Below are 20,913 nucleotides of genomic sequence, written 5' to 3'. Positions count from 1 at the left end.
AAAGTACTCATTATGTAGTGCTTTATCTACACCACACCATATAGTGCCCAAAGCACTTTACAGAGCCTCACATTCCCCCACCAGTGCGCGGCTGCTGCCATGTCCACTGGGAGCAAATCGGGGTTCAGTGTCTTGTTCAAGAACAGTTCAACAGCATTAAGGGTTGAAATTGGGGGGTTAGATCACCAAATGATTCCCGAGCGCGGCTCCTGCTGCTGCTCACCGCTTCCTTAGGGGATGGGTCAAATGCGGAGAATGAATTTTGCCCCACTTATTTTTGAGTGTGACAAACCCACAACCTCACGGATAGAAGACGACCTCTCTACTACTGATCCACACCGTCCTTAATATTGGTGAAATATTGGCAATATTTGAGTACTGAAAAAAAGCTCAAGCACTGCCCCACTAGCCCCGTTGTACAGGGGGCGTGCAGTGACCTTTCGAGGGGCAGGTGCTCAAAGCAACAAAAAAATGGGGCACATGATAACGTGCCTGCACTTTCCACTAGGGGTGTTAAAAAGAAAAAAACGATTCGGCAATATATCATATTATTACAGTGCACAATTCTCGAATCGATTCAATATTCGGCCGAATCGATTTTTAAACATCACTTTTTGATAGAAATATTCAACAACATGTCTTAGTTTGGGTTAGGGTTAACACTTTAAGCATGGAATACCTAACAATCACTGTAACTGCCACATCTCAGCAAGCTACATTGTTTATTTTTGATAAAACGCTGTGATTGGTGTTGTTTTGTTTGTTCTTCTTTTTTTGGTTCTTCATTGTCCCCCTAATTTATGAACACACTTCTACCTGTTTCTTATTATGACCTTACTCTGACTGCAAACCCCCAAAACTAGCTGTTAGTTATAATAAAAACTAAGATTATGTAGCAATTTCCACCATATTTTGAAGTACATTTCATTTCAGCTATCATTGAGTACATGCTACAAGTTGGAGTCTTCAGGAAGATTTTATTAAAATTCTGAGCGAGAAATACAATTTCCGACATATTCTGTGTACCTTAAACGCATCAGTAGTTGGAGCAGAAGCTCCATGCCCCGTCCCAATGGAAAAGGAACGTTACTTTTACCGGGGATTTTTGCCGCGGCTAGAGTGGATGAGAAGGATCGTGATCTTTATGAAACTGAGGGGGACATCTTCCCCGCGTCCTCAGAACCAACTGCGCCCAAATGTCAGACGTCATCGTAGTTTCGAGCTTGATTGCAACTTGTTCTCACTACATTTCAATTGAAGCTAGGCTAGCACACAGCATGCTCTGTGATTATGTCGACAAGATTTTTCAAATAAAGGCATTAGTTTTGCTCGATTTCTGCATTATATGACCTTGGCTTTTGTTTTCTGAGTGAGACTACGTAAATACAAACAGAGACCAATTTACCGACCGCAGGTGTAGTGGCGAGCGACCTGGCAGAATGGGGCGCGTCTCGTAGTATGACGTAATCCAACGATAACATAATAATATTTTGTTTTATGTAAATTATGCTGCTGAATTTTTGTTTTGAAAGACAACAAAACTACTTTCACAAACAATTTAAAAAATATATATAAAATAGATAAATAAATAAATGGACAAAGGGGCACTTTGGGCATCTGCCCCGTTGTAGCGTCATCCCTGGAGCTCATAATTTTGACAGGCCGTAAATTATCAATTGTATTCGCATGAGCACTCCATATCCAAAGGTGGCGGCAGTGCGCACTAACAGATGTGTGAAAGTTCGAGCGAGCGAGCGAGCGAGAGAGAGAGAACGACAAGTTTAGTACAAATATCTTGTTGGTGACGTTACAAATTTTAACTACAACCTAATGGTTGTCACAAATTATAACTACAACCTAATGAAGATTAAGATAATTTGACATAAATCCGCTTGGGAACCTTTCGTAGGCATGAAATTACGCGGTTACAATGACATTCCTTTTAATATGCTTTCACTTCATCACTCAAGGTAAGTAAGTGCTAATACCTTTACTAAATGCAATTTTCTTGAACTACATGATATTTTTTTCATCGTGTCATTATTTATTAAACGAAAAGGAACTCGTGCTCTATGCGCTTAACGTTATTTGTGTTGAATAGATCAAGGTATAGTGTAGTTAACTGTATTGAGCAAATGGCCACCCTCTCGCATAACTGCTTTTATTTCTTGTGTGGCCAAAGAACTACCGGTAACCAAAACGGCAAACTGGCTGATTTAACTGAAACTTAAAGCTTAAGTAGCCTGCTAATTAGCACGCACGCACACGCACACACGCACGCAATCAGTGATACATGATTCATAATTGCCAGGAAAATAATGTGCACATTTTTAGAATATACAGTACAAAGTACAAACCCTCTGATTTCGCCTCTCAAGTGTGTAGAGTTGCCACCTTGGATTTGTGAAAAAAAAAGAGACACTGGACCAAGCTCGGGCATATATACAGTCATGATAAAAAGTTTACATACACTTGTAAAGAACATAATGTTATGGCTCTCCTGAGCTTCCAGTTTTTTCTACAACTCTGAATTTTCTCTAATAGAGTAATTGGAACAGATACTTTCTTGTCACAAAAAAAGATTCACACATTTTTGTTCTTTTATGACTTTATTCGGGTTTAACAGAAAAAGTGAGCATGTGTTTTTTACAAGTGTATGTAAACTTTTAACTAAGTTATTAGTATAATAACTAATACTAATAACTAGGCTTCCATTCTAGTGGCTGATATGTAAATGAATCAAAAATAAAGAATAAACCTTCCTTTCTTATATACAATTCTTATAACATTTGCCACCAAAAACTGGAGTGACTTTACATTAGTCCCCTTTCAACAGCAGGCAAACACTGAACAAGAATAATATTCAAATTCCAATATACCAGTACCCCAACGTGCAAGTAACCCAAAGTGGCCCGGGGTGCGAGGGCACTTTATAGCTGCTCGCAGCTCTAGTTTGTATTATTCTTTGGGTGTTCCTTATATAACATATTGTTTCGAAATATGGGGGAATGCATATCCCACCCATACGAGATCAATATTTATTCTACGAAAGAGAGCTGTACGGATAATAGCAAAGTCAAATTGTAGAGAATCATCAAATTGTCTATTAAGTAAGAGGTTTAACATTTTGGGACTTGGTAAATTATAAAATAGCACTGACAATTTATAAATTGTATTATAAACAGCTGCATAGTCATATGGAAAATATGTTTAAAAAGAAACAATGTAGATAAGACCTCCGAGGGAGGCAACATTTTGGCAGAATAAAATCCAGGACATTAATCAATGTATTTCTATAAGTGGTGTGAAAGAATGGAATAATATTGATGAAGGCTTAAAAGGAGGGTGTCAGAACATTTTTAAGTTTGTTCAAAAGTAATGTTATTGAAAAATATGAGAATGAAGGTTGATGTCTTGAACTTGTTTTTATTAATATGCTATTATTTAAGTGTCATATTTTGTGTGATGTTTGAGTTAACTGTTCTGAATGGTTTGATCTTTTAAAAAGGGTAGGTGTAAATAAGCGTGAGCTTCAGCCTATGCTTTTCTAGTGTGCGTGTGTATGTGTTTTAAATGACTAAATTGTGTGTTATTGTTTTTAATGACAGATTAAAATAAATTGTCATTAATTAATTAGACAGCCACATTGGGCTGAGCGATATGACAGAAAAATGTATCACGGTTGAGTATTTAATATTATACAATTATAGCCCATCAGTTCGAGGAATCGAGCAATCGTGCATCCAAATGGGGTCTCCCTTGCATTCCCTTGCGACCACCGTTGGGACGTCCCTGCCCTCCGTCACTCTCCAGGAACCCAATCTGCCCCACCCGTCGCATTATGGTGGAGAACCAGGAGATTGTGGACAATTCATTCATCAATGTTCCCTGATTTTTGATCAGCAACTAGAACTCCAGTCCTCCTTTCCAGAATTTATCTCTGCGACGCGTGCAGGGAGGCCGCAGGGCAGTTATTAGATTGTGCACAGGGTAGGCATTCCGTGGCGGACTACTCTATCACGTTCCGCATTCTGGCCGCTGAGAGTGGTTTTGACGACCGTGCACTGTGTAGTATTTTTCGCCATGGCTTAAATTTCTCGGTTAAGGACGAGTTGGCTGTACGAGATGACACCACAAACATGGTGGACCTCATTGCCTTAGCCATAATCACATTAGGGAGAGACAGAGGGAATGTGGCCTGGAGTAGACCGGATCGGCTTCGGGGACTCCAGCGATCGGCCGCGGGAGAGCCCTCAATTATGAACCAGGACATACAACTTGAGAGGCCTGACCAACCACGTCACTACAAAGCTAGAGGAGATGCTGATGCAACTGGGTGGAGGACGACTGCTCCCTGAGGAGAGACTGCGGCGTCTTCGGACCGGGGCCTGCTTCTACTGTGGGCAGTTGGGTCATCGAGTGTCCACCTGCCAAGCAAGATCCTTGTGCTAGCCATGCCAGAATTCTCAACTGGGCAAATGTCGCAAGGAAACGTCGGCTGCGAGCTCAGGTTCCGAATAACAATGCGAGTACGGCAGACTACGTCGGGGCCAGTGGAATGCGCCTGCGGTAAGTCCCCCCCACCGACCCACTGCAGGATTGCAGTGGGATCCACTTAGTGCCTTTGCCTGTTCCATCCTGTCCATGGTCACACATCCCCTTGGACTTTGTAATAGGCTTTCCTTTGTCATGAGGGAACTCGGCCATTCTCTTCATTGTAGACGTCCAAGTTGGCCAATTTTATGACTCTGCCTAAACTGCCATCGTCTTTTGAGACTGCGTCTTTTGATCATACATATATTCCGCCTCCATGGAATTTCCAAGGATATGGTCTCAGACCGCGGTCCACAATTCGTGTTACAGATATGGAGGACATTTTGTAGAGCGATGGGGGCAACAGCCAGTCTGGCACGTGCCTATCATCCAGGGGGCAAAGTCAATGGGTCCTCCGCTCCTTTTCTTTTCTACAGCCCCGCACATGCGGCACATTCGCAATCACGGAATTACAAAAGTGCGTTGGCGGATTATTTACTCTTGCTCACGGTCGTGCCAAATGTTGATTCTTCTGTACTCCGTAGTCAGGGTTCACCAATTCCGATCTCCGAGGTCTGGAGTCCTGCATGTTTCCGCTACCACACCTGATACTAATGATCAGGATCGTTATCAGGCATGCTGATGAGCTGATTATATGAATTCAGGTGTGCTAGTGGGCGGAAACATCTAAAATCTGCAGGACTCCGGACATCTAGGGCTGGAATTGGTGAACCCTGGTCTTGTAGTTTATAGCTCTCGTTCTCGTCATTTTGCGTGTATTTCTTCACGTCATGTTGTTTTCTTGTACCTATTTGTTTTTGCGTATTATTGTATACTTGCCTTTTGCAAGCGTTATGTGTTGATTTTGTTTTGTCCTGGCTCGTTGTTCCCAGGGATTTTTTTTATTCACAATCTGAATTTTGCTGTAAATAAACTCTTTTGATTCCATTGTTTGGTCTACTTTTTTGGGATCCCTTTTCACTGGTATGCCTACCATCATCATTCACTCCCAGCCATTTTTACTGAAGCGGTTGCTTCCCTTCACTCCCAGCTCTTTTACTGGATTTTGACAGATTTTGCAAGGCCCACAGAATATTGTGGTCTGTTGCCATAAAAACATGGAACCTACCAAAAGAAAGATTAGAGTCTCTTTTTTCATCAGGAAAAAAGTATATTAATATCTGTTTCCGTTTTGCAGCAATTAGCATTAGAATATAGCTAAGTTTCATCATTATTCACAAATCTGTTTTGAACTGTGGGTAAATGTGCTTTTTTCAACATGGCCCTGGTTGAGCTCCTATACTCTGCTGCCACCTGCTGGCCGTTTTTGTTGTTGTGAATAACTACTATTGCTTTAAGCCACCTCTTCAGGTCAGAGGCAGCTTCATAACATGACATAAACATAAAAAACGTATAGATATGTCTTTGGGACACTTAAAATATTTAAAATAGAATGTATTTATACGTTTTTGGGAACAAATGAGTTAGGCAGCCCTTGTATTCACATCTTTATTTATTTTCCCTGTGTTCGAAAGACCAATATCAGAAAATCCTAAACTCAAACACTACTATACCAGTTCAATTTGCTGGTCCAGTGAGGTCACAATCCATTGCTCTGTGTTCGTACCAAAGACTTGAGTTCTCCAATCTGAACATGTTATTTTTGCATTGAACCTATTTTTCCCCATGTTAAGTTTGTAAGTTGTTGTTTTTAAGTAAATCTCACGTTTAATTTTCATTTTCCCCAGTACTCAGTGAAGCTCCGCCAGCTCAGCCAGAGGAGGTCCTGTTTGATAACTGGCAGGTGACATGGAATCCTGCCTCAGAACTCAGCAATGTCACTTACACTGTTAGGTACAGCAGGTGCGTGGTATGTTTTTCCAAACTTTAGGTGTAATTGTTTATACTATACATGATTTAAATGGGGTCTTTGCACAAATCCACTACTTCCTGAACTCAGAACCACTCCTTCATTTCCTGTCTTTCATGATTGGACAAACTGATTAATCCAGGTGTGTCTGGCCATTGCCGTCCTGGTTACTGAGGTCAGGCACACCTGGATTAATCAGTTTGTCCAATCATGAAAGACAGGAAATGAAGGAGTGGTTCTGAGTTCAGGAAGTAGTGGATTTGTGCAAAGACTCCATACTGTATATACTCACATTTGTCAAGGTTAGATGGGATGAGGTGGTGGTTGTGGACCCAAGTGCAGGGAGGCAGAGTGAGGAGGCAAGGTGAGGTCAACAAAAAAAAAAGTATTTTTTTTTTTTAAAAATCAAACAAAAACAAGGAGACAAATCTGGGGGGGGGGGTATTCCATCAGTGCAGCTATAGAAAGCGAGGCTAATGCAAAAAAGTGAGGAGTAGAATTAACACCATCTCTTTTTTGTATGTGCGTGATTATGTGCGTGAGAATGTGCGCGTGAGTGTGTACTCATTAATTCACCTAAAACCTATTAAAAATCCCATACCGTTCACCTAAACCGAATACTTCAGGATCCAGCTACAGTTGTGAGGTTGTCAGGAGACCAGAGGAAGAATCAAAGAAAAGAAAGGAAAGTGAAATCGTGAAATCGTGAGATTGTGTTTGAATTTGGTGGAGAGGTGTGAAGGTCGCGGCAGGTCCTTGGATGGCAGAGTTCCAATTGGTGGTTTGGGTGCCGTGGGGCATTTCGGGCACACGGCTGTAGCAGAAATGGGTCGCTGGCGTGCAGCGCCTCGGTGCCTAACAGCCGTCGTGGAACCGGGTCAGGGGGAAGTGTTTAAAAAGGCAAATAAGAAAAAAAATTGAGGGTGACGGGCAATATTCGTTACAGGGAAAACGACAAGACAAAAAAGCGGCAGCGTGACAGCAGGAAACAATGGATCGACGCAGACAGAGGGGCAACAAGACACTGTATACACACACACACTAATGACAAAACGAGACACACCTTTCTAAAAACCCGAATAAGCCCCTTGGGTTATCCCTTTCATAACCGGAATACTGGTTCATATAAATGGAATCGGAATACCTTGAATCAACGGGGCGTTGCTTTTCGTTGTGCGCATGCTCACAACCTCTTCTTCGTCTCCTTTTCCTCTTCTTCACCTATTTGCACTCGCAAGGAATTTTGGTCTTTGTACTAACGACTTGTACACGCAGTGCCGTCCTACACGGGCCACGCTTAAATACATTGATTTCTCTGCGGCGTTTTCACGTTATATTGTGCCTCTATGGCAAAAATGCCACAGTTTGTGACACATTAACTATTCATGTAAGACAGACGCGACATCACTCGTAATGCTTAAACAATGTTTATCTCCAGCTTGCAGTGTTCAAAAATACACGTCCGTGTAGGAACATTAGAAGACACACACATAGTTCCGCTTTATCCAAATTAAGTAAGTCCGTGCTTCTGGCGTGTACTGACAAGAACCACACTTCTGGAGCGAGTAGGAAACCGACTACTTTATTTAGCGTGGTGAGTGACATGAATTTAATGTATTTTATTGACCGTATAAAGTTAGAAGCGGAAATTACGTCTATTTCTGCCATTATGGTGTCCGTCTTTTGGGTTAATCCAAACGCCATGTATACGGGGTAACTCTGTCAACTTGCGCATGTAAACGTGTTATTCTGATTGTTCCAGAAACCCGAATTCTGACCATAACCCGAATATTGCCTGCATGTAAACGTCCGACAGCAGTAGCTCACACAAGGTAACAAAACAAAACACAGGTCAAGACTGACTAAAGAAATTAGAGATAGGCCGGGAGCCAGATCCACTCCTCAGGATGTTTTTTGTCACTTTTTTTTTACTATAATTTCCTGTTATCTCATACCTCTAGGCTGTTTGGTCACAGGGGCCCAAAAAAAGGAAAAGCTTCTGACAAAATTGTGTAATTGCAAATTACATGGTACAGTAACTGCATAGATGGTCAGAAAACTCTAAAATTGTGCATGGTGTATCTTGACACATGGGGGAACTAGCAGGAAAATAATCATGGGCTTCCTGTATTTCATTTCTCAAATATCACCTTCAACATACCCTAAAAGATAATAAAAAAACGTCACTCCGCCTGACAAATTACTATCAAAAGTGATCTATCGCTCTAATATTTTATTATATCTCACTGCCTCAAGATTCTGATTCAGTTTATCGTCATTACAAGTGCAACGAAACAGTTAAGTGCAGACCATTCAGTCCAAAGACAAAAATAAAGGATTTTAAAACTATTGATAATAAAAATAACTAATATAAATAGAACAGAGAAAAAACAAGATCATAATCAGAATTAAAATTGGAATTAAAAAAGGCACATTATAAACACAGACTAAAACAACTATCTACATAAAGTGCACATGAGACAAGCATTGCATATTGAATATTGCATTGTGTGTTGCACATATTATAGAGAGTGGTTATTTAGGGCTCTTACCGCAGTTGGATAAACGCTGTTGTTCAGTCTGTTTGTCCTGGTTTTAATGGCCCTGTACCATCTGCCTGACAGCAGTAACTCAAACATGGAGTGGCCCGGGTGGTACGAGTCCTTCAGGATGACACTGGCTCTCCTGAGGCGCAGTAGGAGCTATGAAGGTCCTCCATTGACCTTCTCTGCCATTTTGGTGACCCTCTGGTTGTTTGCCGCTGTGAAGCTGGCAAACCACATGCACAGTCAGTAGGTCAGGATGCTCTCCAATGTGGAGCGGTAAAAAGACACAAGCAGTCTCTGGCTGATGTTGTTCTTTCTGAGGATTCTCAGGAATTGGAGTCTTCTTTGTGCCTTCTTAGCCACCTGTGCAGTGTTCTTATTCCAGATCAGTTTTTCCTTGATGCGGACTCCCAGGAAGCAGAAGTCACTGACCCTTTCCACACAGGTCCCACCGATGAGAATGGGCTGAATGTCCGTTTTGTTTTTCCTGAAATCTTTAATGAGCTCCTTTGTTTTGGATGTGTTCAGGATCAGGCTATTGTCTATACACCACACGGTCAGCTGCTGCACCTCATCCCAGTATGCGTAGTCAACACTTCCTGTGACACAGCCTACCACTGTGGTGTCATCCGCATATAATCATGAAGGTGTTGCTGTTGTGGATGGGGGAGCAGTCTGACGTGTAGAGGATGAAAAGCAGGGGGCTCAGCACGCAGCCTTGAGGGGAGCCGGTGCTGAGTGTGAAGGGTGCAGAGGGCAATCATCACTAGACCATGTGGTAGGATTGTGTTAAACGCTGAACTGTAATCCACAAAAAGAAGGCGGGCATAGTTACCTTGTTTCTCCAGGTGGGACAGCGCTGTATGTAGTGCTGTATTCACGGCGTCCTCTGTTGATCTGTTTGCTTTATCTGCCTGATCTGTGCTAGGGGTTATGAAGGTCATGATGTGGCTCCGAACCAGTTTCACCACCGGCGTGAGAGCTACCGGCCTGAAGTCGTTGAGGCTGTTAATGGTTGGTTTCTTGGGTAGAAGGATGATAGGTCTTCAGGCAGGATGGGACTGCAGATAGTGTAAGTGACAGGTTGAAAATCCTGGTGAAGATTCCAGCAAGCTGGTCTGCGCAGTCTTTCAATACTCGCCTAGGAATGCCATTGGGGCCCGTTGCTTTCCGTGGATTGACACCCTTTAGTATGCGCCTCACCTCATGTACCCCGAGGGCTGTGAGGGCGGGACTCCTTGTGGATGCTGGTGGCAATGTAGCTGCTACTGATGGTTCAGCTTCAAATGTATATTAAAACCTTCCCACATTTATAACCTTCAATTTAAGTCCAAGATGAGCTTTCTATCTGGAGTATTAGAAGTAGCTATGACCAAAATACTCCACTGTACCCTAAATCGAGAAAAAAACGGAAAATTCCCGAATTAAAATTTCAAATGGGATTAAGCTATTTTTCTGCATCTAAGTAAACAATATTTGAAACATGGGTTATGTAGTACTATACTATCTGAAGTGAATTACATAAAAAGTGAATAATGTTATGCCCCCAGGTGGACCAGGGTATCAAGGTGCAACATTAAATATAATCACACAAAATCCGGTAACCAAATAGGAGATTTAAAAAAGAACAAGATCCTGACAAGGAATAAAAATGACGTGAACATTTTTTAACAATAGACTAACATTCTGTGCAGCCAAATGGAGAAATACAGTATAACATAGAGTTCATCTTAACCATAAAATTGAACTATGATAAAATATAACTGGATTTTAATCATTTCGATCAGGACTTTGACTGAGCCACTAGCACATTGATGCCTTTTTTTTTTAACCATTCCATTGTCGCTTTAGCTGTATGCTTCGGGTCATTGTCTTGCTGCAAGGTGGGTCTATTGCAGATCCCAACAGGTTCTCTTTCAGGATTGCCCTGTATTTGGCACCAACCATCTTCCCTTCTACTCACACCAGCTTCCCTGTTCCTGCAGAAGAGAAACACCCCCAGAGCGTGTTGCTCCCACCACCATGTTTGACAGTGGGAACTGATGAGCAGTGTTGTTTTTACACCAAACATAGCATTTGAAATGTAGGCCAAAAAGTTCAAGTTTGGTCTCATCTGACCAGAGCACCTTTTTCCACTTGTCAACGGTGTCTCCTACACGGCTCCTGGCAAACTGACTTCTTGTGGCTCTCTTTTAGAAATGGCTTTCTTCTTGCCACCATTCCATACAGGCCAGATATGTGCAGTACTCTGTTGATGGTTATTCTCTGGACAGATTCCACTACCTCTGCTGTGGATCTTTGCAGTTCATTTAGCGCAAAGGTGGGCAAACTCGTTCCTCGAGGGTCGGAGTCCTGCATGTTTTGGATGTCTCCCTTTTCCAACACAAGCTGATTCCAATCAACAGGATAGTTATTAGGCTTATGCAGAGCATCCAAAACCTGCAGGATTCCAACCCTTGAGGGCCGAGTTTGCCCACCCCTGATTTAGAGTGATCAAAGGCCTCTTGGGTACTTCTCTCATGAGTGCCCTCCTTCGGTCAGAAACTTTGGAGGGACGACCTTGTCTTGGTAGATTTGTTTGGTACACCATCCACTTATGGATGATTAATTGAACAGTACTCTGTGATGTTCAAAGCTTTTGAAATCGTTTTGTATCCTTCTCTTCAAAACATTGGGCGGGCTGAATATTTCTGCACATTCATAAGGGAGAGGGACAAGATGCGGGGTAAGGGGTGTATTGGGATTGGGCCTTTTCTTTCACTTCAAGATTGTGTGCTACTTTGTTTTCAACGTTTACATTAAATTTCAATAAAATATATTTATGTTTGTGGTTGTACCGTGCCAAAATGTTGAAAAACTCAAGGGGGATGAATACTTGTTTCAAGCCGCTGTACCTGGGAGTTGATTATTTTTATGTGCTGGAAGAGGACCTTCTTGCAAGGTGGGAAGGTGGAGAGGTCAACAGAGAGATCCTTCCAGCACATAAGAAGAGTCAACTTACAGGTATGTGTCTGGAAGAAGGCTCATGAGCACTACCCACTACTAACTGCGGGCATGTGAAGTCCTTTGAGACTCTTGTGTGATTAAGGGCTAGATAATTCAACTTGACTTGACTTGACCCAAAGATCCCATCCAATCTCGACCTTGGATTTCACATAAACACAGAGACTGGCATATTAGAACCACTATGGTTTGAGGGTGACGTCATCCCCAAAGCCACAGGTGTCAGCGTCCGGTCCTCGAGAGCCTGTGTCCTGCATGTTGTCGAGGTTTCTCTACTCCAACACACCTGATTCAATGAACAGGATCATTGTCAAGCTCCTGCAGAGCTTGCTGATGAGCTTAAATATGAATCAGCTGTGTGGAACGTGGGAAACCTCTAAAACATGCAGGACTCAGGCCATCGACGACCGGACTTTGACACCACTGCCCAAAGCCCTTGTCGATGTCTTGGCAGAAGAGGAAACAGATGAGGATTATTTAGCAGCTGATGAAATCCATACAAATATGGATGATAATCAGGAAGAGGATGATTAAAATCCAGTTTTATTTGATCATAGTTAAATTTAAAAATTAAGCTGCACTTTACTATTTCTAAATTTGGCTACACAAAATGTAATCTATTGTTAACAAATGTTCACAAGTCATTTTTATTCCTTGTCAGGATCTTGTTCTTTTCTAAATCTCTTATTTGGTTCCCGGATTTTGTGTGATCATGTTTAATGTTGCGCCTTGATACCCTGGGGGCATAACATTATTACATTTTTATGTAATTCACTTTAGATAGTATAGTACCACATAACCCTTGTTTCAAATCCTGTTTGCGATTTTATTTAGATGCATAAAAATAGCTTAATCCTATTTGGAATGGTAATTCTGGAATTTTCATTTTCTTTCCCGATTTAGGGTACAGTGGAGTATTTTGGCCATAGCTCCCCTAATACTTCAGATAGAAAGCCCATCTTGGACTTGTATTGACATCATTGATATTATATTGAGTTACATTTGTAACAAATGTAGGAGGTTTTTAATATACATTTGAGGCAGTGAGATGCATAATAAAATGTTTGAAATTGATCACTTTTGATGGTTGTCAGGCCATTTTTGGATCTTTTAGGGTATGTTGAGGGTGATTTGAGAAATAAAATACAGGAAGCCCATGATTTTTTTTCCTGCTAGTTCCCCGCATGTGTCAGGATACACCATGCAACATTTTTTGAAATTTCTGACTATTTATGCAGTTGCTGCACCTTGAAATTTGTAATTACACAATTTCGTCAGAAGCTTTTCCCAAAAGGGCTGTTATTTGGCCCCTGTGACCAAACGGCCCTGAATTGGGGGTGGTCCCTATCAACTTGTGATGGCCCAAGGTATGAGATAACAGGTAATATAGTAAAAAAAAGGTAACAAAAAACATTGTGACGAGTGGACCTAGCTCCTTAGAACAAAGTCAAAACAAAAACCAAACCCATGATAGAAACAAACAAGACAAAAACAAAACCCCAACCCAAACCATGACACACATTTATGCATACAGAATACAGAGGTCCCTCAGTACTTTGCGGTTCACTGATTGCTGATTCACTCTATCGCGGATTTTTATTTATTTATTTATGCTGCTATTTTTGTCATTTAAAATATATATTTGAGTAAATAAAAACGCATTACTTTCATTCAACATAATCTATTACATTTTTAAACAAAATGTACAATATTTGGTAAATTAAGAAATGTCTACCATCATAAGTTTTAAATTTTTTTGACATTTTTCTTCTTTTAATTATTCTAAGTGAGTGTCCCATCACTGGTGATTTATTTAATAATAATAATAATAATATAGCATGGGATTTATATCGCACTTTTCTATCTAATTAGACACTCAAAGACGCTTTACAATGAAGCGGATATATCATTCATGCACTCACACTGTGGTGGCGGTAAGCTACTTAAAGTAGCCACAGCTGCCCTGTGTGTACCTCCGACCACCACCAAACATTCGCACCTTCCATACACCAGTGTGAGTAGCACTGGAGGCAATGTGTGTGAAGTGCCTTGCCCAAGGACACAACGACACATGACTTTGGGAGAGTGGGGATCGAACAGCCGACCATCTGGTTACTGAACGACCGTCTCTACACCCTGAGCCATGCCCGCTATTTAACAGTAGACCACAGTTAGTAAAGCCAATGTGTGTCTCATAAGTTTTGTCTTAAGACACATTTTTGAGATGTCTTGAGACGCCTTTATAAGTCAAGATGTTGCTGGAAAACAAATCTTTGTTTTCTGCGTGTTCGTTTTGTTCCGGGTAGTGAGAATGTTGATTTTCTGAATACAGACTGGAGATCGGTGAACAGGTCCTTCGAAGGATTTATTTTACAGAATATTCCGGACACAAACAAGTTTACAGACAAATCGCTGCAGTCCTCTCTTAAGTGTGTAGATTCTTGACAATTGCAATAGTCTTATACTATCAGAAAGGCGGTACCACTAAACCCCTCACCTCTCCCCTTTCTCCCCACCCCTGCCCCCAGCCAAGACAGACTTTTACAGCATTCAATACACATTGACAGATGGCCTTTTGATGTGGAAATATAGTAGGTTTCAGACCTGACAGCACCTAGCACAAGATAAGACTTACAAATAAATCCTATTAACACATTTGCTTCACCCCAGACAAATGGCTCATTGCGTGTGGGAATAGAGGAAGCTCTTCAGACATTCCGTCACCTGTCGACATTATTTAAACACTCACCAAGCTTTACTTCTGGGAAATTAAAACAGTTATGACAGTTATAATTAAATCTGGGCAGAAGACCCTCAACAATGTCTATAAGACGTGTATATAAATGTGTCTTTAGATGTCTTTAGAAGTCTTGAAAATATGTGAAGATGTTCCCTTGTGACAATGACAATAAATATTCTGAATCTGAAATTGGTCCATACCACAAAAAGTACCGTCTTCGGTACCCATCCCACAAACTACTATTTTCAGAAGAGTAAACTTTGTTGTGAATGTAAAGTATCGTTTGGCCTGAGAATTGGGGGGATGTTTGCACATTTTAGTATTGTGTGCTCTTTTACAATTTTACTGTTGGAAAAATAAGATATCGCTCACAGTTTTTTTGTGGATCTTATATATGCAAACAATATTTGTTATAACATTGTATGTATGTGCTGCTTGTAGAAAGTATAACATTGAACCCGTATCAAATATAAAACTGAAGTGAGAGGCAGACGGTTTGTTTTTCATTTCTTCCCGTCATTTATTAATGATGCACAGGATTCAAACAAGAGTTATCAGCTTTTAAATCACAAACACACAAATGCACCCTTGTCAGGTTCATTCAACCTAGAACATTTAATAAACAGACACAGAAGGAAGACAAGAGATATATATTCTTATTACTGGCCAGGAGAATGAACAGAGATGTGCAGATCACAGTCTCCTGCCCATTCTGACACATTATGTCGTTCTTCCTCTTTTTATTGGGTTGCCCTACCACATGGACATTACTGCTCTGAGGGATTTGGGGAAATACGTAGCAGCAATGTGACAATCATTTACAGAAATTAGTCACTACACAGGCAATAATGCAAACATTTCAAACATTCCTTAACACTAAAAGCTTCTCAACCAAAATGTTCCGGCCACTTTTCTTGTGTCGAGGGCACAGTTCCTGTCTTGTGATGACGTTTCGTGACTGCCGTCGACTCCAACTCGCACAGTTCAAACAGAGGTCACAATGTTGACAAAAATCACAATGTTGTATAAATGCTTTGCAATTAATAAAAAACTAAATATGGGATAATTAAGATACATTAATCCAACAACCCTAAAGCAGAGGTATGAATTTGGCTCAGTGACCGCAATGAACCAGATGTCATCTTAAAGTCAAACTGCAAGAAATATCCAAATTTGTCAAAAGTAAAATTGTATGTTTGTCATTAATTCCTGATAACTTGTTTTAAAAAAATAAGACATTCCTTACAGTTTATTTGTGGATTCTGTTTATGCAAACAATATTTGCTATAGCATAGTATGTACAGTGAGACCCTGCGATTTTGCAAGTTCACCCACTTAGAAATTATGGAGGGGTCTGAAATTGTCCTCATAGGTTTATGTCCACTGTGAGAGTCACAATCTATAATTAAAAAAAAAATCTGAAAATCGCATTGTATGATTTTTAAAGAATTTTAATGCTTGGTACAAAAGCCTTTGTTTACAATTACAGAGGTCAAACATTTCCTGTAGTTGTTTACCAAGTTTGTACACAATGCAGGAGTAATTTTGGCCCACTTCTCCGTACCGATCTTCTCTAGATCTCTTCAGGTTTCGGGCCTGTCACTGAGGAACACAGTTTCAGTTCCCTCCAAAGATTTTCTTTTGGATTTAGGTCTGGAAACTGGCTAGGCCACTCCAAAACTTTGATATGCTTCTTACGGAGCCACTTCTTGATTATACCGGCTGCGTGCTTTTGGTTTGTTGTCATTTTGGAAGACCCAACCACGGCCCATCTTCAATTTTCGAGTGAGGGAAAGAAGTTGTTGGCTGAAATCTCGCAGTACATGTCCCTGTTTATTTTTCCTTAAATACGGCGCAATCATCCTGTCCCCTGTGCAGAAAAAGAGCCCCAAACTATGACACGTCACCCCCTTGCTTCACAGTAGGGATGGTGTTCTTGGAATGGTACTCGTCCTCTTTCTTCCTCCAAACATGACGAGTGGAGTTAAGACCCCCAAAAAATCTATTTTGCTCTCATCTGACTACATGACTTTATCCTATGATTCCTCTGGATCATTCAGATGGTCTTTGCCAAACTTCAAATAAGCTCGGACATGTGCTGACTTAAGCAGGAGAACCTTGCGTGCGATGCATGATTTTATACCATGACGTCTTGGTGTATTACCAATAGTAACCTTTGAAACAATGGTCCCATCACTGATACCCCACACATTTTGCATGGAGCCCCAATCCAAGGGAGCTTGACAGTCATCATTACCCTCTTCTATTTTCTAGAAGTTGATTTTTTTTTTTTACCAAGCCGCTTGGCAATTGCCCCGTAGCCCATTTCACCCTTGTGGAGAGGTCTACCATTTTGTCCATGGTGTCTTTTGAAAGCTCTTTGGTTTTGCCCATGGTAGCAGTTTTAGTCTGACAGATTGTGAAGTGCACATGTATTTTTATACGCTTAACAACCTCAAAAACGTGCTGCTAGTTAGATCAAGAAGTGGATCGACAGTGGACTTTTTGATGGCACAGTGATAAGTCTTTGAAGGCCAGAATTCTTGCTGATTGGCACGTGTTCAAATACTTTTCTGCTCTAACATACAAATAAATTCTTTAAAAATCATTCAAGATGAGTTCCTGAGTTTTTATTTTACATTGTGTCTCTCACCGTGGACATGCACCTATGAGGAGAATAAGACGCCTCTATAATTTCTAAATGAGTGAACTTGCAAAATCGCAGGGTATTCAAATACTTATTTTCCTCACTGTATGTATGTGTGGCTTGTAGAAAATGTAAGACTGAATCTGTATCAGCATTCCCACAATAACATGACAGTTATAGTTTTGTTTGGCTTATAAAAAAATGATGGACTGACTGTTAGATTAGCCCTCTTAATGATTAGATAGGTGACTTGAGCTAGGCCGTTGTGTCGCTGTGACCTGTCCTGGCTTAGCGTCTTCCTATCTATCTGCACTCTGGCGCACTTATCCAGTTGAAACGAGTTAAGACCATCAGGTCACACATTTTCACATGGGCTAAGCTGAGCACTCCCCCCCGTGTGGGTGGGCGATGGGACGATGACGAATGGGTGCCCAGGCTGCTGATGGATGACTGTCCAGCAGAGTTTTAAAAAATGGAAAAAATGTGAACTTGTCCATTACTCTTTCTGAGCATGCTCATTTGCTCACAAATACAGTATGACTGAAAATGTATTTTTGGTTATTGTTTCAAATTCGTTTTTAAACAAAGGTGATTTTGGAAAAATTACAGCTGGATTCCCCTATTGTTTCTGTTTTTTAATTCAGCTTTGACTCTGATGGTTGGAAAGATGTCCCAAAGTGCAGGCAGATGGATTTTACTTCCTGTAATGTCACGTTCATCAAAGCCGAGGCAGAGCATGGCTGTGTTAATCTGGAAGTGCAGGCAGAGAGGCGTGGGCTGACTTCAGGTCCAGTCGGAGCCTGTACCAGACAAGGTAAGCATGTCGTGTGCACAAAAAGTAAGGCATTCTTGCCAATATGGAAGTATATTTGTGTCATCAGATTTTGAATCTGAATTTCTAACAAGGAATTTCACTTCCATCAAAATATTTAATGTACATCTTTCACCTTCAAAAATTTAACAGTCACCTACAATGTCAACATTCAGTGTCAAATATTCAGTGTATTAGCTGCAAATTCAACCTTCAGCTTCAATTTTATATTTAGCTGCAAAACATCACTCGGTGAAACCAGGCTAAAGCAATCAATAGAGAAGTCATCCAACCAAGGGAGCTGAACTTGATTGGCTGACAGCTATGGCCTTCATCTTGCCTTGTTTTATAAGTTTTAGCTTTCTTTTGTGAACAAAAGGCAATGGTGTTTCCAGTTAAGCAAAATCTCTTCCCTTGCACAGTTCTGTCAATTCAGTCTGGTTCATGACTTAATAACTAGCACTACTGAGGGTGGGCCCAATTGTACACCTAACTCCTTTACACAAGAGATGGATCAGTTGACCCTAAACTCAGGCGCTGGCCCACTATAGACACCATTTCTGCTGAGTACCTGAGTTGACATGCAAATTGACCCTTTGACGATTCAGGTAGATAATATTGGTTTGCTAATTTGATGGCCCATCACCATATTGTGCTGCCACCTGACTTAAAAATAAGGCTGTGGAAAACAAATTATTTATTGCAACGCAATTGAAAGTGAAGTTGAAAAATGGGGTGGGAAAAGTGACTGCACTTTCTACAGCTGTGTAATGCACACTTGCAAACCTATGAAAAGTAAAAATACATATGTAATACTATTTAGAAACAACGTTTTTTGCCAGTAAACTTGGAATTGCGGTCTAATTTGCCTAATTAACTCCCTTGCGTGACAAATATCAGAGTGAAATTATAAATAACTAGAGCTGGGAGCAGCTATAAAGTGCCCTCGCAGCCCGGGCCACTTTGGGGTACTTGCACGTTGGGGTACTGGCACATTCGAATTATCATAAATGACTTGGTTATCACACTTACGAAGAATATCCAAATTTTGTATATACTATACCATAGAGCAAGACTCCTCCCTATACGGCGACTCTGCCGAGTTTTTTTTCCCCCACTCCAAGTAGCATGCAGGCTAGGCCATCGAGCATTTGCCACGGGTTTACGCCACCAAATGTGCAATTACCTAGCCAAATTGACCCAGTTGGCCACAATGCACCTAACCACAGATGCAAGGGAGTTTGAAAACAGGGATGCTGGTGGTAGAAACGGACTCACTTTGTGACGTTTATGGATTTGAATAGAATAGAACCAAAGAAAAACATCAGGGTGATGGCGCGGGATCCTAGCGCATAAAGTAAGTTATTTGAAAAACCTTTGTGTGCAGTACCGTTGGTATGCTGCATTAATGGCCACTGTATGCTGCAACAACTCAATATGCTTGGACGAGACAAGCAGATAGTCAGGCTTGGTAAACATATGATGAAGATAAAGCGCTTAATATTTTGATCAAATTAGATTTTTCATTAGTTGGACTATGAAGTGATTTTCAGCAAAAGTACAAGTGATTCGAGTTTATTCAGCGCTAATGCTCATTGCGATTTTTAATCATTTAGCATAAGCTAATTTTGTTGGTTTGTGTAATATGTGCATATGTGTGCAGAAGATAAGGAACAATGAGCATTTATATCCACTAAATTCAACTCACGGTCAACGGTAAATTATTATTTTTAAATACAGTGTTCCCTCGTTTCTCGCGTGTTCATCTTTCGCGGCCTAGCTGTTTTGCGGATTTTTTACAGCGTGTTTTTTTTATAATTTTTTTAAATATTTGTTAACAATTTTTTTTAATATTTTTTAAAATATTTTTTTATATATAAAAAAAAAAAAGTATTAATTTAAATATTTTTTTAAATATTTTTTTAAATATTTTTTTTACAGTGTATGCACGTGCCGTCCGTCGCCGCCGTCAGACAGCTCAGCGCGCCGCCTGCCACCCGCCCCATGGTCCACGCAGACCCGCGCTGGCCACAAAGCTCGAGTAGAGTTTCGGGGGCACCGGGGCGATGCGGTCCCCCGGTCAAAATGGGTTTAAGTGTCCTGCCTCATATCTTCATCATTAAAATTAAGATTGTCCGACCTGAACCATGCAGTTGTGACCTTTGACGGCTAAGCCGTCATGCGTCTATCACCCGCTCCACGGTTCACGCGGGCCCACCAGCCACGAGCGCTCGAGTGGAGTTTCGGGGGCACCGCGGCGATGCGGTCCCGGTCAAAATGGGTTTATGTGTCCTGCCACATATCTTCATCATTAAAATTAAGAGATAATGGGTCAACAAACAACGGATTTTTACCCCGGATGGAAACCACAGCCGGCGGGGTAACATTTTGAAAATGCTCGGTTTCATGGAGGTCTTTGGCCGGCCGTATCTCCCCAGCCCTATGTCCTACCGGGGACATACGGGCATCTTCGGATTCGTCTCGACGAGACCTTTCCAACGGTGTATGGCCCGTCAAGTTTCAACCTTGTGCCTTCGCGACCTGGAGATGGAGGCCCGACAGTTTCCCAATTTCACGCCCTGGAACGCTCGTGCGTCATGGCTCACCCCTAGATTACACCGCATGCGTGAGCATTGCAGATCGACACCGTTGATGTGTTTCCATTTCCAGCTTGTTCAAATTACACCGACTGCGCTGCGGATCGACTGCCGACCAGGTTGTCGTACTGAAACCGCCAAACCGCGACCAGACCAGACCAGATTT

General features: G+C 41.3%; 1 protein-coding gene across 6 annotated transcripts in view; it reads left to right on the top strand.

Moving 5' to 3' along the window:
• Nucleotides 1-1,718: 1,718 nt before the first annotated feature.
• The window catches only part of ifngr2 (interferon gamma receptor 2), a 39,722-nt gene continuing 20,527 nt past the window's right edge, over nucleotides 1,719-20,913 (top strand). For 2 of the 6 annotated variants that reach the window (XM_086091010.1, XM_086091006.1), the window contains exons 1-4: nucleotides 1,720-1,970; nucleotides 6,282-6,403; nucleotides 6,706-6,767; nucleotides 17,984-18,153. In XM_086091010.1, the coding sequence (XP_085947136.1) occupies nucleotides 1,931-1,970; nucleotides 6,282-6,403; nucleotides 6,706-6,767; nucleotides 17,984-18,153 (394 nt within the window). In that variant the 5' untranslated portion in view covers nucleotides 1,720-1,930. Of the gene's footprint in view, nucleotides 1,971-6,281; nucleotides 6,404-6,705; nucleotides 6,768-17,983; nucleotides 18,154-20,913 lie in introns of all 6 variants that reach the window. The other 4 variants (XM_086091011.1, XM_086091007.1, XM_086091009.1 and 1 more) reach the window with 4 other exon arrangements.

The sequence above is a fragment of the Leptonotus elevatus genome, chromosome 12 (assembly GCF_054856555.1).
Source record: "Leptonotus elevatus isolate MCC_2025b chromosome 12, RoL_Lele_1.0, whole genome shotgun sequence".
NCBI classification, from domain to species: domain Eukaryota; kingdom Metazoa; phylum Chordata; class Actinopteri; order Syngnathiformes; family Syngnathidae; genus Leptonotus; species Leptonotus elevatus.
The sequence above is the reverse complement of the archived record's forward strand: the minus strand, read 5'-3'. Positions and strand labels throughout refer to the sequence as shown.